This window comes from Pinus tabuliformis, chromosome 7 (assembly GCF_031772625.1).
Source record: "Pinus tabuliformis cultivar Carrire ecotype Pingquan chromosome 7, CPIR1, whole genome shotgun sequence".
Lineage (NCBI taxonomy): Eukaryota > Viridiplantae > Streptophyta > Pinopsida > Pinales > Pinaceae > Pinus > Pinus tabuliformis.
This window is the reverse complement of record NC_142293.1, coordinates 1,159,447,063-1,159,464,476: the sequence shown is the minus strand read 5'-3', so window position 1 is coordinate 1,159,464,476 and position 17,414 is coordinate 1,159,447,063. Positions and strand designations below refer to the sequence as shown.

General features: G+C 34.7%; 1 protein-coding gene across 1 annotated transcript; it reads right to left on the bottom strand.

Annotated features, from left to right (window-relative positions):
- Window positions 1-11,242: 11,242 nt before the first annotated feature.
- On the bottom strand, window positions 11,243-14,730 carry LOC149251601 (auxin-induced protein 5NG4-like). Its single transcript, XM_089453936.1, has 4 exons — window positions 14,529-14,730; window positions 13,920-14,071; window positions 12,957-13,108; window positions 11,243-11,378 (listed from the first exon to the last, which is right to left on the bottom strand). Exons 1-4 carry the CDS (start codon window positions 14,728-14,730, stop codon window positions 11,243-11,245), a joined length of 642 nt encoding a protein of 213 aa, XP_089310062.1.
- Window positions 14,731-17,414: the final 2,684 nt, after the last annotated feature.

Here is a 17,414-nt window from a genome sequence, read left to right as displayed (position 1 = left end):
ACAGTTGGTTCGCAGATCTTCCAGGCCCCATAAGCCTTCACAAAGGTATCCTCCTTCAAACTATATTTTGTTGACTGATGAAGGTGAACCTAATTGTTTTCAAGAAGCTCGTAAAGTTGAGCACAGTAAAGAATGGAAGAAAGCAATGGAAGAAGAAATGAACTCTTTACAGGAAAATAAAACTTGGGAGTTGGTAAACCTCCCAAAAGGTAGAAAGGCTCTACAAAACAAATGGGTTTACAGGATTAAGCACGAAGGTAACAAAAAGAAGGAGAGGTATAAAGCAAGACTGGTGGTGAAAGGTTTTGCCCAAAAAGAATGTATTCACTTCACTGAAAAAAATTTCACCTGTTGTTAAAATGTCATCCATTAGAGTCATTCTTGGTCTAGGTGTTGCTTTAGACCTAGAAATTGAATAGTTAGATGTAAAAACTGCTTTCCTTCATGGCGAATTGGAGGAAGAAATTTATATGGAGCAGCCAGAAGGCTTCATAGAAAAAGGCAAAGAAGGCCTTGTTTGTAGGTTGAAGAAGAGTCTCTATGGGTTGAAATAGGCACCTCAACAATGGTAGAAGAAATTTGATTCATTCTTGTTGGAACATGGTTTCCAGAGGTTGGAATCTGACCATTGTGTCTATATCAAGAGTTATGATCAAGGAAAGTATATCATATTATTGTTATATGTGGACGACATGTTGATTGTTGGGAATGATAAGAATAAGATCAATAGCTTGAAGTAAGATTTGGGTAGTAAATTTGCAATGAAGGATTTGGGACCAGCACAACAGATATTGGGCATGCGGATTATGCGTGAGAGGAAAAACAAAAGGTTGTGGCTGTCACAAGAAAAATATATCAAGAAGGTGCTTGATAGGTTTAATATGAAGGATTCCAAGCTAGTTGGTACACCCCTTGTAACCCACTTCAAGCTGAGTACTGAATTATGTCCTAGTGATGACAAAGAGAAAGAAGAGATGACCAGAATTCCTTATGTTTTAGTAGTTGGCAGCTTAATGTGTGCCATGGTATGCACACAACTAGACATTGCATATTCAGTGGGAGTAGTGAGCAGGTTCCTTACCAATCCAGGCAAACAACATTGGCAAGTAGTAAAATGGATTTTAAGGTATCTCAAGGGTACTAGTCATTATTGTTTATGTTTTGGTCATGATGAGACTGTGCTTGAAGGATTTACAGATGCAGACATGCCTAGAGATATGGATACCAGCAAGTCCACTACAGGTTATTTGTATACATTTTCAGGTGCAATAGTATCTTGGGTGTCAAGGCTACAAAGAATAGTAGCCCTCTCTACAACAGAAGCAGAGTACATAGCTGCAATAGAAGCTTGTAAAGAGATGTTGTGGATGCAACGATTCTTAGGAGAGATACGAATAAAACATGAAAAATATGTGTTATATTGTGATAGTCAGAGTGCCATTCACTTGGCGAAAAACCCAACATTTCATTCAAAAACCAAGCACATTAACTTAAGGTACCATTGGATCCGGCATGTGTTGGAGGAAGAATAGTTATCTTTGGAAAAGATCCATATAGATAGGAACCCTGCTAATATGCTCACTAAAATTCTACCACAAAATAAGCATGAGTTATGTAGAGGCATGGTAGGACTCGGTGTGACTTGATCACTCTTATTTGGCTTCAAGTGGGAGAATGTTAAGTGTGAAGCCAAATTCATGTAGGATTCTAGATCTTTCTACACTGCCAGCAGTTTCTAGAATCACATGCAGGATTCTAGGTCCTCCTACACCGCCAGTAGTTTCTAGATCATTCCAGAACTCCATCTGAATCACATACAAGATTCTAGATCCTTATTCTGCCTCTATAAATTTGTAATTTCTCTGGCCAAGGAAAGCAAGCCAAGGCCCAAGCCTGTTATGTAATGCAAAGTGATTTCTGTTCTCCAGTGATTGTTTTATCTATTCCATTGTTTGTGACTGAGTAATCTTGTTGTTTCTCCATTTGTCTATCTCCGTGAATTATTATTTTCTATTTCCATCTATGTCTCTGAGTATAAATTCGTTGTGTGTTATGTATGCTCTGAACTAACACGAAGGAGAAAATGATGAAGCAGAGGCCCAGTGCACTCAATTCAAGTCTTGAACTTGCAAGAAGTTGCAATGCAGGAAACAGACAGATTGGATCGCGACAAGTAAGACATATGAGGAGGTAATATGGATCCCTTCTGGGGCAAATTAACAAAATGTTGTTTTATGTGCTGCAATTATAAACTACTTTTGGAAAAATTTTGTAAGATATATATAGGTTATTTCAGTGTAATGTATTAGTTCAAAAACATCAGATACTACCAAAAAAAAAACAGTCGAAACAAAATTGTGGTTGTATTGGAACTTTGACGTATATGATGTTACAATAAAGTATAAATAAGACTAATCATAAAATATAAATAATACTAACCAAAAAAATAAGTTATTATAAATAAAATAACTATTATTAATTATTATTAATTTCTTATAATCCAATATACTTTTATAAAATAATTTAATATTTTTTTATAACTACATTCTTCATAAGTAAAGTTATAGCTTTAGAATGCAAACCTAAAATTAATCACCATAATAATCCAATGAATTTTCCCAAAATGAAAAGAGTAAAGGAACCTTTTTTTTCTTCATAATATAAATATAAAGGAATTTGTAACCACTGAAAATAAAGTTGGGTGATGGATATCAAATAAATACGAGATTATATATTTTAATATTGAGTTTTTTTAATTATTAAAGGATATATTAAATTTTATAAATTTTAAAATTATCTTAAAAGCACAAGGGCCTGGTTAAACTATTGGGAGATCAAAGAGAATGATGTATTGCAAAATATAAATAACATTAAAGATATTGTTACTTCTAAGTTCAAAGAAAAAATGTAGTGTGAGAAAGATTTAGCGGCTAAAAGAAAATTAAGTTATTATAAGAAGGTCATCAACCCCACCCTAGAAGATCAAAAGTATCTCTCTATTTTAACTAGCTCAAAGAAGAAAATTAATATAAAAAAGATTAGAACGAATTCTCATGAGCTCCATAGTGAAACATGTCGTTGGGAAATTCCTAAAATGCCATGGATGGAAAGGATCTACCATATATGTGAGAATAGGAACATCGATGATGAAAACCACTTCCTCTTAGAGTGTCCCGAGTACAACCACATTAGATCTCAGTTTCACAATCTTTGTTATAATACTCACCTTCTTAGCCTTTTACAATGTCAAAATTAAATAGAGCTTGGGAGGCTTCTCTCCAAGCTTTCTAACATAGGAATAAAATCTTAAATCAAAATAAATAAGTTGTTTCTTTAGGTCCTATAGACCAATATTTGGTCTCAGCAGACATTAACCATCATCATCATCATAAAATTCAAATAAAATTTAACTACAATAGTTATATAACTTATATATTTTCAATAAATATCAATAAATAAAAAATATTTTATAAAACATTTGAGGTTGTTACAATATAAGAAAAAATTATAACATTAATTAAATTTTAATTTCTAATAATTATTATTAATTATAAATATATCTAATATATATGTTAAAAATATATCTTATTTTCCAAAATTATAACTTATTTTTTATCACATTTGTTTATGTAATATATTTTTAATTAGATAATTTAATTAAAAAAGAAAAAAAAAATATAACGATTTTATAGATAAATTTTAACTTCTAATTTGTGTATATTATTAACAATATTCTGAAATATTTGATAAAAAATAAATACTTACCATTTATCTAATAATTAACAATAATTAAATTAAAAATCTATTCATTTAATTCTAAAATAAATAAACAGAAGTATCCACCTCCTAATTCATTTAAAATAATAGAAAATATATTTCACAATGAAACAAAACTATTTATTATTTTATAAAATTCTGTCTTCCTTAACCTTTACGGCATGGGTAAATAGATAAGAATGGAAAAACTCAAATTCCATATTGTTAGTAGCCATTAAAAGGCAACTCTACATAAACATTAACATTATATGCTAATATATTCCACAAATGCATTTTTCTTGAAATTAATATTCGATAACAATCTACATGACGTGGCCGTTGCTTAATTTACTTCGCTTGACATTAAATATAACAAAATAACATGGAAAGGGGTCTTCTTGAACAACATTACTAATAGAAAAATTGACTTAAAATGATACTCAATTTTATATTAAACTTCGTAAGGAATCCCACATATCACCGAATGCATGCATGTCGTCATACTAATAGAGCTCGCACAGAGAATATAATGAGCTAAGCTTGCTTTTACTTCATTCTATTATAATATTTAACAATGGTTTAACCTGACCTATTACTCCATTACATAGGTTCTATATCTCACTCTTAGTAATACATGATTCTTATTTTTACGCCGTAAGGCGTTTCCATTTGAAATGGACTCTCGTGTGATTCACGCTGTCTTGGTTATTCACCATTAGATTTAGTGTTAGACGATTAAAAACTTTACTACCATTGATCTCATAACTGACTCTTGCCGCTCAATAACTGACTCCTGTGATCCGCGCTGTCTTGGTGGCGTATACGAAGGGGATGCGTTTCATAGCAGGTGTGCTTCTGCTGTACATGTCCGAGGAGAATGCATTTTGGGTGACGGTACATGTCCGAGGAGAATGCATTTTGGGTGATGGTTGTGTTGCTTAAAGGCGGAGCGAATACTCCATTGCTGTACATGTCTAAGGGTGGGGTATACGAAGGGGATGAGTTTCATAGCAGGTGTGCTTCTGCTATACATGTCCGAGGAGAATGCATTTTGGGTGATGGTTGTGTTGCTTAAAGGCGGAGTGAATACTCCATTGTTGTACATGTCTGAGGAGAATACCTTTTGGGTGATGGTAGTGCTGCTCAAAGGCGGAGCGAATACTCCATTGGGAGGGCTATACCTTGACGGTCTACCTCTACTCAACAAATGTCTATTTGACTTTGAAACACTTGTGAAGGAGCAACTGCCAGAGTTAAGGAAACATTTTGAGGAGCAAACCATCATGCCATCTATGTTTGCAACTAGCTGGTTCTTGACGGTTTTTTCTGTAGATTTGCCATTTTCCCTAATTGTTTTTATATGGGATGTTTTTCTTTTCAATAACCGACTTATCTCATAACTGACTCTTGCGGCTCAACTGACTGGCTTATTAATTTTTCAGTTTGCGCAGAGGTCTCTCCACAATGTGTTGAAGGCATATGTGGTGTATGACAGCGAGGTGGGGTATACGCAGGGGATGAGTTTCATAGCAGGCGTGCTTCTGTTGTAGATGTATGAGGAAAATGTGTTTTGGGTGATGGAGGAGAATCTGTTTTGGGTGATCATGAGCTTTGCGTTGGTGGGTAATGGTCAATTACAAGTACAGGAAAATTTGAAATAATCGGATGGTTACATGCTTACAACTATGTTTCAGAAGGCCATAGGAATCCTTACGTCAAAACATTGAACATGTATATTTGGATGCATTCTTGATAAGCATAATTAAAAGGCTTCTTGAAAACGGTTAAAAGTGCTAATAGCATGATCTCAAGATTTTGCTGATCTGTAAAGTTTTGGAGAAAATACTTGTACTGGCTGAACAAATTTTCACTCACGAAACCTGCCATTTCTATTATTTTTCAATCAAGAAACCTATCATTTCAATTATTTTGCAAAAGGGTTAAAACTGCTGGTGACATAATTTAAATTTTTTCAGAAATTACTTGTACACAATTTATTCAGGAAAGATCCTGTCACTTCATTAAGCATGGACGCCATTAGTAGGATTTCTGGAAGCTTATGAGAGTCCTATATGGAGATCCGTTTCTGTCTTGTCAACATCAAATTAATGATTGTAGAGTATTCGGAAAAAAATTGATTATACTATGAACCTTGTAAGTTGTTATTTCCTACAGTTTCGCTAGAGATTGTTGGTATCACGCTCCTTGTTATGTACCTCGTTTTAGATATTCCTCGATGTCATCTCAATATAAGCCAAAAATAAGCTCGTACGGTGAAATTGCAAAATACGTTGCATTTGAGCGTTGATACTGATTATGATCTCTTTTATAGCATGTAAACTTTTTAGCTATCAACTTCTCCATGTGGGATATTTACATTGTGATATTTGGCAGTAATAATGATTATCTGTCCATAAGGTTGATAATACCATTTTAAAAGAAATTGGAAATCAAAATGGAATTTTTCTATCCTCCATGATATGCAGTATTTAATACTACGGTGGGTTGTATACAGTTTTTTAAATCTAAAAGCTATTGACCATTGAAATTAACACACCAATATATTGTGCAACGGGATTTTATATGTTAGATATAGAATTCTACTTTAATTTCAATTTGCAAATCTAATCGTTTGTATATCACCCAATAAAAGGAACTGATGAAACACATATTTACCAACTCCAATTAGATGTCCGATTTTACACAGTGGTTTGTGGTGGTTCGTGGTGAATGTGATAAAAAAAGAGTTGTCTTTAGTGTGATTTTTTGGAAATTTTTATAGTGGATTTTTCCGATTTAACTTTTTAAAATCTGGCAAGAATTTATTGAAATGACAAGCTTGATGGGTAATCATGTGCAATATAAGCACCCTAGGAGTTTTACATGGTGCTGAATCCATATATAGTAAAAAAACTAGTTTAAATAAGACAAATCAAAATTTCACCTCAATTTTTCCTGAACAATTCTTTTTATCCACAATCAACAATCAACAGAATACTAATTTTTTAACATTCCATTCAATATATAACATAGATTCACGTGGGAGCTAAGAACACATAATCATTTAATTTAATTATTAAATAATTTTTTTCCCTTTCCATTTTTATTAAAATCAAATCATAATTTCTTCCAAACATAAGTTTAACTCTATTAACTTAATTTTTTAAAACCCTAAAATATATTTATACATTCAAAAAACATCTTAAAATTCTCCACAAAATTACATATAATAATATTATTAACAATGTCATATTGTATGGTTACAGAGCAAGGTCAATTAACCAAGTATTATGCAAAACGAATGTCCCAGGTTCAAATCCATTGAACCATGTGTAGGGCAGCCGGGTATAACTACATAAAAATGGAAAAGACCACAGCTTGAAGGACTGAATATAAAAACATTAGTTTATAAATATTGGTTTAGTGGATTGACATTAAATTAAAAAAGCATTAGTTTATAAATATTAGTTTAGTGGATTGATGTTGTAAAATTTACACGTAGTGCTAATGATTTGACTTCCTTCGCATTTAAAACTACGAAACAGACCAAAGCGGAGACTAACACGTAAGTTTGTTACGCCTTTTTAGTAGCAGCCTAACGTTTCTAGCCCTGTTCAAGCACGTGCGGCTTCCTTTCTTACACTTGATCCTATGGCATGGTAAATAAGCTCTGCTTTTCTCCATGGAAAATAATATTTACTCTGCTATAGGATTTTGTATGTGGTTTAGGATATTAAATGTGGTTGCACTGTAAGCATATACAATTAAAGTTATACCAATATAAATTTAACAGTGCGGGTTTAAATCTGTTATTATCATCAAAATCAAAATAATTGTAGATATTTTTATTTTTGAACATGTATATTGGTGTGTTATACTTTGAATAATATATGAAAGTATTGTTTGATGTATTGGTAAACCTGAGGATGGGTATGTCACCTTGTATGTCACCTTTATCATTGACGATTAATTAATTACACCGTAAAGAATTTCCCTCTGAAATCAAACCTGAGGATGGGTATGTAGCCTTTACCATTGACGATTAATTAATTACGTCGTAAGGCATTTCCCTCTGAAATCAACTCCTTTCTCTGCCTACATGTCATCTTTATATGCCATAGGATTATATGTAAGACGATTGCAAAGATTTTAGCCATTAGATTAGAATGGTTACAAAAAACTAGTTCTCTCTGCCTACCTTTCATCTTTATATGCCATAGGATTATGTAAGACGATTGCAAAGATTTCAGCCATTAGATTAGAATGGTTACAAAAAATTAGTTGTTGAAACAGTTTGCGCACTGGTCTAATGGTTACAAATACCGTCGCCTCTTGCAAGTCTTTCTCGACAAGCCTGAACTGTAGGCTGGACACAATATTACGTCTCAGATAGAAGCTGCATAGAAGCTACTCTTTGAGTAGCCTCTGTCCATATAGCCATTTTATCTGCGACCTATGCCGAATCCAGGTGGTGCCTGGATGCGTTGGTCGTGATGGTGGAGTCCAAAGCTATTATTCTTCCGGTCTTCTATAAAGTGAAGCCCTCGGAGGTCAAGTGGATGGGAAAAGATAAAGATGGATCATATGCTAAAGCCCTACGTATCCACGAAGAGAAGCAGCAGTACGACTTGCAGACTATCCAGAATTGGTCAAACGCCCTTCATCATGTCACGAATATAAGTGACTTTGAACTGCAGGAGGGTAATGGGTAAGGATATCCACTGTCTTGATCCATATTAGGTCTAAATCTGTTGCATTGAAGCATACATCACATATCAAGTATGCTTTTGTCATTACTTACTTTACTGTCTTAATTAATATTCAGGGACGAGGGCGAAGAGAGACTCTTGGAGGAGCACGAAGAGGAGCTATTGGAGAAGGTTGTGCAAGCCGTGTTGAAAAATGTTGCAATGCCATTGGATGTGGCAAAATATCCAACTGGTTTGGCGGAAAAGTTACAAGATTTTTAAGGGACACTGCGACTGCATCATGGTGAGCATGTGGAGGTCAAGGTTGTGGGGATTGTGGGCATCGGTGGAATTGGAAAGACAATGATGGCCAAAGAACTTTTTAATTGTAATAGGTCAGATTATGATAGATCCTATTTTCTATTTGATGTGAGGGAAAATGCAAATAAAATGTCTCTAAACAATGTATAAAGCAAACTCATTAAGACTTGAAGGATAGAGATATCAAAATTGAGAGGTGGGAAGAAGGCATGGAGATACTTAAAAAGAATGTTTCAGCTTGTGAGGCACTCATAATATTAAATGATGTAGGTCATGTGGACCAACTAGATCCTTTCTTGCCAATTAAGCATGTCCTTCACCCCAAGAGCTTGATTTTGGTTACGTTTAGGGTCAAGCATATCCTTAGAAGTGTAGGAATTGCAAAGTCGTCAATTTATCAGTTACCAGGCCTCAATATAGCACACTCCCAAGAGTTGTTTTGCTTGCATGCCTTTTTCTAGCCATATCCACTACCAAGATTTGAAAATCTTGTAGATGGGTTTTTAAAGGCATGCCATGGTTTGCCTCTATCATTGAAAGTTTTTGGGTTGCTTGTTTGTGGACATGACAAACTTTACTGGGAAGAGCAACTGAATGGACTTCACCAAATATTACCTGCAGAGATAGAAAGGAGCCTTAAAATTAGTTACGACTCTCTCAATCATGAGTAGCGGCAAATATTTTTAGATATCGCCTGTTTTTCGATAGGAAAAGACAAGGATACATGGGTAAGAATATGGAGGGGTTCGGGATGGAATGGTTTGGTAGGGTTTCAAAATCTGCTCAACAAGTTTCTTGTCGAGTTGGACGATGAAAATAGAATAAGAATGCATGATCACCTCATAGATTTGGGAAGAGCTATTGTGGATTGTCCAGAATTATTATGGCATTGGCTTTGGCAACCGATAAAGAATCTTCATCTTCATGAGTTGTTGCAACAATCATCCTCTATAAGTGTTTGAGCCATCCTAATTGTTGAATGTCTAAAGAACTTTCGGTATTTTGTATTCAAAACAGTCTTCCACACATTATGTTAATAATAGTTTATTGTTTTCAAACCACAAACAGGTGATAACAGAAGTGTGCGGATTTGGGATGGCTCCTTGGTACACCTTTATTGGGTAGGATGAAGATTAGGAAGTGTTCCATTCAGAATTAGAATTTCCCTTGAATACAAGTTCCAGTCAAGAGGTCTGCGGAATCAGGAAATTGCAACTTCTTGAAGTTGAAGGCAACTTTGAAAGCATCTTGACTTCGGTGTGGTCACCAAAACTCATATGGCTTCATTGGAATGTGTCGAACTACTCATCACTACCTTCTTGAATTCCATTGTGCGATTTAAGAGTTTTAGAAGTGTTCGGTTGGGAATTGAAACGATTGTGGTAATCTCGATCTGAGGTATGTACATATAGATGCAGCAATTTGCAGAGCAAGAATTATCCTATCTTTTCAATTTCTTATATAATCGAAACGTACTTAACATTGCAGGCACCTCTCCACTTGCGGCAATTAAATATTGAAGCTCCATTTTCCGAGTTTCCAAAGTCATTAAGGTCGCTGAAGCACCTAGAAAAGATTGTACTGAATTGTCCGCGATTGTTGACATACGCAGATGTAGCAATACTATCAGAAGAATTTTGTTATTTGAGCTCCTTGAGATGTCTAACCCTCATAGGGTGCCCGAAATTGCAGCTTCTTCCAATTTTATTTGGGAATCTAAGAAAGCTCGAATACTTCCATCTGTCCAAGTGCAGTAGTTTGGAAATTCTTCCAGATTCTTTTAGTAATCTAACAAATCTTCAACACATCAATCTGACAGACTGTGGAAGTTTGAAAATGCTCCCAAATTCCTTTGGGAATCTGGTAAATCTCCAACACGCCAATATTTCTAAGTGCAGCAATTTGGAGATGATTCCAAATTCCTTTGGGAATCTAACAACTCTCCAACATATCAATCTCACACTGTGCGAAAGTTTGAAGATGCTTCCAGATTTGTTTCAAAATCTGAGAAATCTCCAAACCATGAATTTGACATTGTGCAAAAGTTTGAAGATGCTTCCAAGTTCCTTCGAAAATTTAAAGAATATTCAATACATCAATCTTTCTAGGTGTAAATGTCTGGAAATGCTTCCAGGCTTTCAGGGAAATGTATTGCAACTTAGACATCTACATTTGGGTGATTTATTGAATTTGACTCTTTCCACACTTGGAGATATCACCACTCTTGAATGTTTAGATCTATCAGGTTGCCTCCAAATGGAGTTATTGCCTTCCCAGGTTGGAAGTCAACCGTCTTTGAAAAAGTTAAATTTGTTCCGTACAAACATCAAAGATTTACCTAGTACTATTGTGTGCCTGAGCAATTTGGAACTTCTGATGTTAGGTAGCCATTTTTGTTGGGAGAGTTGCCATCTTTGTTCGAACTGACTAAGTGTTTATTGCAAACATTTCAATTTTTCAACAAAATGTCAAGAATGTTACTGTAGTAAAGGTGTTTTCACATCCACTACTTCAGAAGCAGGAGGTGGGTGCTGATTTTCTTCTCCTTCTGCTGTGATGGCTATATCTGCTTCTTCGTCAGAAGATATTTTGATCTGGGTAGCATCGTCTTGGCTTTTGCCCCACAGAAAAGGGTAGAGACCAATGAATATAAGAATCACACCTATCAAACTGTTCTAGTGTAGGAAAATCAAGCATTTCAATTAATTAATTTTGTAAATTTGTAGGCAAAATGAGAGAAGAAATAATAAATTTAATGTAAATTGTTAGGGTAGTTCTGGTAAACTTGATTTAGTCGAGTTATAAGTAGTTTTCTGGCTCCAACTTGTGGTTTGGCCCATGATATTCCTGTGGAATATAACCTATTTAAAAGCCAAAAGCCTCCATGTTAATTTCTTTCACTTATGGAGTCTTTCTGTTTTTAAACAGGCTATATTCCACATGAATACCATAGACAAAATTATGGGTTCTCATGAACCCCAAAATAGTTGATGACTTTACCTAATCAAATTTACTTGAACCACTCTAATAGAAATTGAAGACTTAAGAATATACTATATTCCATATGAATACCATGGACAAAACCATAGATTCTCATTAGCCCAAAAACAGCTAATAACTTTATCTAATCAAGTTTAATTTTACCTGAACGACTCTAACACAAATTGAATATTGGAGTATATAAAAAACCACTGAATTGAATATTTGAGAATATAACAAACCACCCACCTTCCCAAACGCAACATGTCTCCCAGAACTATAGATGATAAAATTGCTGAGCACACGGTAGACACTGGGTTGAATACTGTAATGAATACTGGCCCTTGTTTCCACAAACACCATAACTGTAATGGAAATGCCATTGCATTGAATATGATTCCCTGCCGAATTGAATTAATCTTCCACAAATCAGCTTAACCACCTAACAAAAATTTAAGTTATTCATGGCTGGGAAAATTGAGGAAGAACATCATTCATGTATGTAGACTTACTGTAGTGAACACAATCAAAATATTAGCCCTATCCAGGATCCATGATGTTGGAATGATGCCCCTGTCAAGAATGGCTATTAGGAGAGCAGTTTGGATGGAGCCTAGAATGGCAGTAATTGATGTAAGGGATAGTGTGGCTGGAAACTTCTTCATTGTCTCAACATGCACATGAAATTATAATCATATATTTGATTGGGTTGGGAGCTTTGAAACTTCTAAATACAGAAAAGGGTTATAATTGGGTATCAATTTAATATGCAAGGTGGTAGGGAGACCTGCAATATCATGGTAGTGGATAACATTATCACTGCTGAGATAAGGTAAATACACCCTCTAATCTGGTTGCCTGAATCTCCCTCGTGTAGAATGGTTTCCACTAGGTGTACTGTATTAGTGTTGGAAACTGATGTTGATTGTCCCCACAGAGGCCAGAGTTGGGCTAGAGTAGGACCTTGAAGGAAACTCATAGCCATTGCACAAATTTACTTGAACCACTCTAATAGAAATTGAAGACTTAAGAATATACTATATTCCATATGAATACCATGGACAAAACCATAGATTCTCATTAGCCCAAAAACAACTAATAACTTTATCTAATCAAGTTTAATTTTACCTGAACCACTCTAACACAAATTGAATATTGGAGTATATAAAAAACCACCGAATTGAATATTTGAGAATATAACAAACCACCCACCTTCCCAAACGCAACGTGTCTCCCAGAACTATAGATGATAAAATTGCTGAGCACACGGTAGACACTGGGTTGAATACTATAATGAATACTGGCCCTTGTTTCCACAAACACCATAACTGTAATGGAAATGCCATTGCATTGAATATGATTCCCTGCCAAATTGAATTAATCTTCCACAAATCAGCTTAACCACCTAACAAAAATTTAAGTTATTCATGGCTGGGAAAATTGAGGAAGAACATCATTCATGTATGTAGACTTACTGTAGTGAACACAGTCAAAATATTAGCCCTATCCAGTATCCATGATGTTGGAATGATGCCCCTGTCAAGAATGGCTATTAGGAGAGCAGTTTGGATGGAGCCTAGAATGGCAGTAATTGATGTAAGGGATAGTGTGGCTGGAAACTTCTTCATTGTCTCAACATGCACATGAAATTATAATCATATATTTGATTGGGTGGGGAGCTTTGAAACTTCTAAATACAGAAAAGGGTTATAATTGGGTATCAATTTAATATGCAAGGTGGTAGGGAGACCTGCAATATCATGGTAGTGGATAACATTATCACTTCTGAGATAAGGTAAATACACCCTCTAATCTGGTTGCCTGAATCTCCCTCGTGTAGAATGGTTTCCACTAGGTGTATTGTATTAGTGTTGGAAATTGATGTTGATTTTCCCCACAGAGGCCAGAGTTGGGCTAGAGTAGGACCTTGAAGGAAACTCATAGCCATTGCACAAATTTACTTGAACCACTCTAATAGAAATTGAAGACTTAAGAATATACTATATTCCATATGAATACCATGGACAAAACCATAGATTCTCATTAGCCCAAAAACAACTAATAACATTATCTAATCAAGTTTAATTTTACCTGAACCAATCTAACACAAATTGAATATTGGAGTATATAAAAAACCACTGAATTGAATATTTGACAATATAACAAACCACCCACCTTCCCGAACGCAACGTGTCTCCCAGAACTATAGATGATAAAATTGCTGAGCACACAGTAGACACTGGGTTGAATATTGTAATGAATACTGGCCCTTGTTTCCACAAACACCATAACTGTAATGGAAATGCCATTGCATTGAATATGATTCCCTGCCAAATTGTATTAATCTTCCACAAATCAGCTTAACCACCTAACAAAAATATAAGTTATTCATGGCTAGGAAAATTGAGGAAGAACATCATTCATGTATGTAGACTTACTGTAGTGAACATAGTCAAAATATTAGCCCTATCTAGTATCCATCATGTTGGAATGATGCCCCTGCCAAGAATGGCTATTAGGAGAGCAGTTTGGATGGAGCCTAGAATGGCAGTAATTGATGTAAGGGATAGTGTGGCTGGAAACTTCTTCATTGTCTCAACATGCACATGAAATTATAATCATATATTTGATTGGGTGGGGAGCTTTGAAACTTCTAAATACAGAAAAGGGTTATAATTGGGTATCAATTTAATATGCAAGGTGGTAGGGAGACCTGCAATATCATGTTAGTGGATAACATTATCACTGCTGAGATAAGGTAAATACACCCTCTAATCTGGTTGCCTGAATCTCCCTCGTGTAGAATGGTTGCCACTAGGTGTACTGTATTAGTGTTGGAAACTGATGTTGGTTGTCCCCACAGAGGCCAGAGTTGGGCTAGAGTAGGACCTTGAAGGAAACTCATAGCCATTGCTCCACCCACACAAATTACAGTTCCCAGAATTTTGGCTCTGTTCCGAATACACATAACGTCTACTTTCTCCATCCTACATATTTGACACTCACATTAGATTTTGGTCACAATAAATCTAAATGATATAATTAACCCCAAATGAATGCATCATAGAGGTGAGCAATTATAAGCTCAAAATAATTTTTTGACCATTAGTAACCTAAATCAAAATAAATTGTTCAGAGTTTCATTTCATTAACCTAAATGAAAGAATATCCTCCAAATTTCAACTATGTGAACAGTTATAATCTCCTTCTAGTTTAAACAGTTATAAGATAAACAATAGAAAATCTTTTAGCTTTTTAATAACTTCAACTACATGTAACTTCAATCATTAACATTCACTACCAAAATACAAACAATTTATATTTCATTAATCACACATTCAAATGATAACCACACATTCAAAGTGAGTGTTGAGTTCTTGATTAACCACACATTCATGTAAATGATTCATATTTGATTAACCACACATTCAAAGCACATTCATGCATCCACACATTCAAATGATTAACAACACATTCAAAGTGAGTGTTGAGTACCTGATTAACCACACATTCATGCAAACAATTCATATCTGCTTAACCACACATTCAAAGCACATTCATGCAAACGATTCATATTTGATTAACCACACATTCAAAGAACATTCATGCTAATTAGCCACACATTCAAAGCACATTCATGCAAATGATTCATCACTCAATGCAGAGTTAAGGTTTATAGCCACTCACTTATGGATCAAAAGCATGATGAATTAGTAAACTCTTAGCTCTTGGATGTAAAAAACAAGATTCAAGTCTATTCTACATGTTAATGGGTATTTCTATCAATCCAATACATAGATGAAGTTTATAAACACCACTAATGGATCAAAATCAGTTACACATGCCAAGGGGAATCAAGTGCCATATATTTCAACTCAAAATCTCTGATCAACAAACTTTGTATTTCAGAGCTTTTCAATTGCAACTAGGAAAAGCTGCTATAGTAGAAAATATTTCCCCTCTTTATATTTGGTGACTCACTACAGCATAAAGAGCAAACTCCATTGTTGTTACAGGGCTTCAAATCTGGGGAAAAGAGTTAGACAAATGAGCTAATGATTTGGACAACAGATCTATGGATCCCATGCTTTCATCCATAATGATTTAATTTCTGCATCACTTAATTTGTAATGAAAGAAACTCAAGCCCATTTGATCGGCAAGTCATTCATTGTGCTCTCAAACGATTTGCAGTCGCGAGAGAAGAGGAAGAGGAAACAACAGAGTGGTTGAATGATTTAGGGGTTCCTAACACTGATCTGATGGATTGGGCGAGGGAAGAGGAAATGGCTGCCTTCACCTGCCCTCTTTTGGGGATGTTCCTCCTCGAACGAGTAACAGTAGTTGTAGGCATCTTGGTATTTATTTTTTGGACTGAATTCAATGGATTAAGCGATTAAGGAAGATAACAGGCAGTGAATACTTGAAATATTGAATGAACGGAGTACAGAAGCAAGGGAGAGAGGGTTTAGAGAAATGAGATGATAACGAGTATTTAAGCCTTTTTTAGACTTTACCCTACTCTGCTAACTAGCACACCCTTCACATGCTAGGCTGTATTACAAATAAGTCAGAGTGCAGAGGATAAATTGAGGAAGTAGTCTGCAATCCCTTGGCGACGGTTTTTAGCTCTGATTATTCCGTTCATGAAATAAACTAGCATAGATTTAGATTTATTAACACTGAGAATATTATTCAATGACATTGAATATTGACGTCATTTTATTTAATAATCATGGCCATCTTTCCCAGGCTTGTTATAGAGCAGCTACCTTTTTTGTGTACAATGTTAAAGAAAATGCAGATTACTTTGCAAAAACACTCAAATTCCATGAATTTTCATTCACAAAAGACCAAACCTTTTTTATGTACAATGTTAAAGAAAATGCAGATTACTTTGCAAAAACACTCAAATTGCATGAATTTTAATTCACAAAATACCAAAACCTCTGTTATTTTAGTAGTAAGTTCAATCCAAGTAAAACCCAGATTTATTACCAATCCAACCTGGGCTATAATTAGCTCAAACTCATCTGAGGGTTTAGGGAATCTGAAGTTGATGTCACACTTGGGTTTGAATGGGCTTGTAATAATGTCTATATATTCAATGCACCTTTATATACAATCTAGATTCCATACATCATTACATAGGCACATTCCTATAAAAGATTTCATATCTCATTTCCCCTCCAAACTTTAGATTGCGCCTTGTTTCTCTCCCTTGTAACTTCATTTCCATTCATTCCAATTTCATTTTAACACAACTCACATGCAAAATATTACAAATAAATTTCCACACTTAATTTACATATTACAAATCCTAACAAAATATACATTTTGCAGGTTCATTACTGCTTCTTCAGGTCTTCGATGCCTCCAACAAATTTCGATGCAACTTCAAATATGGAATGACAACCACAATGTTCTTCAGAATATTATATTTCTTCTCTAACCTCTTTCGTTACAATTTACTACTTGTATTTTCCAACTGAAACTTGAAAAATGATGTTTCAAGATGAAATACCATTCTGATAGTTTATGTCTTTACAACCAATTCATTATCAATGGGTTTTAACATATTTAAAAAAAAAATCAAATTATTTTAATGAATATAATACATGTTTTAAATATATCTTGATATTAATTAAATTTTTCGTTTAAATAATGATTT

Coding starts and splice junctions, on each gene's coding strand:
- LOC149251601 (XM_089453936.1), bottom strand. CDS start 14,730: ATGGAGAAAGTAGACGTTATGTGTATTCGGAACAGAGCCAAAATTCTG. Junction 14,072..14,528: donor TCTACACGAGGGAGATTCAG/GCAACCAGATTA, acceptor ACAATTTGGCAG/GGAATCATATTCAATGCAAT. Junction 13,109..13,919: donor GACACGTTGCGTTCGGGAAG/GTGGGTGGTTTG, acceptor TCAATTTGGCAG/GGAATCATATTCAATGCAAT.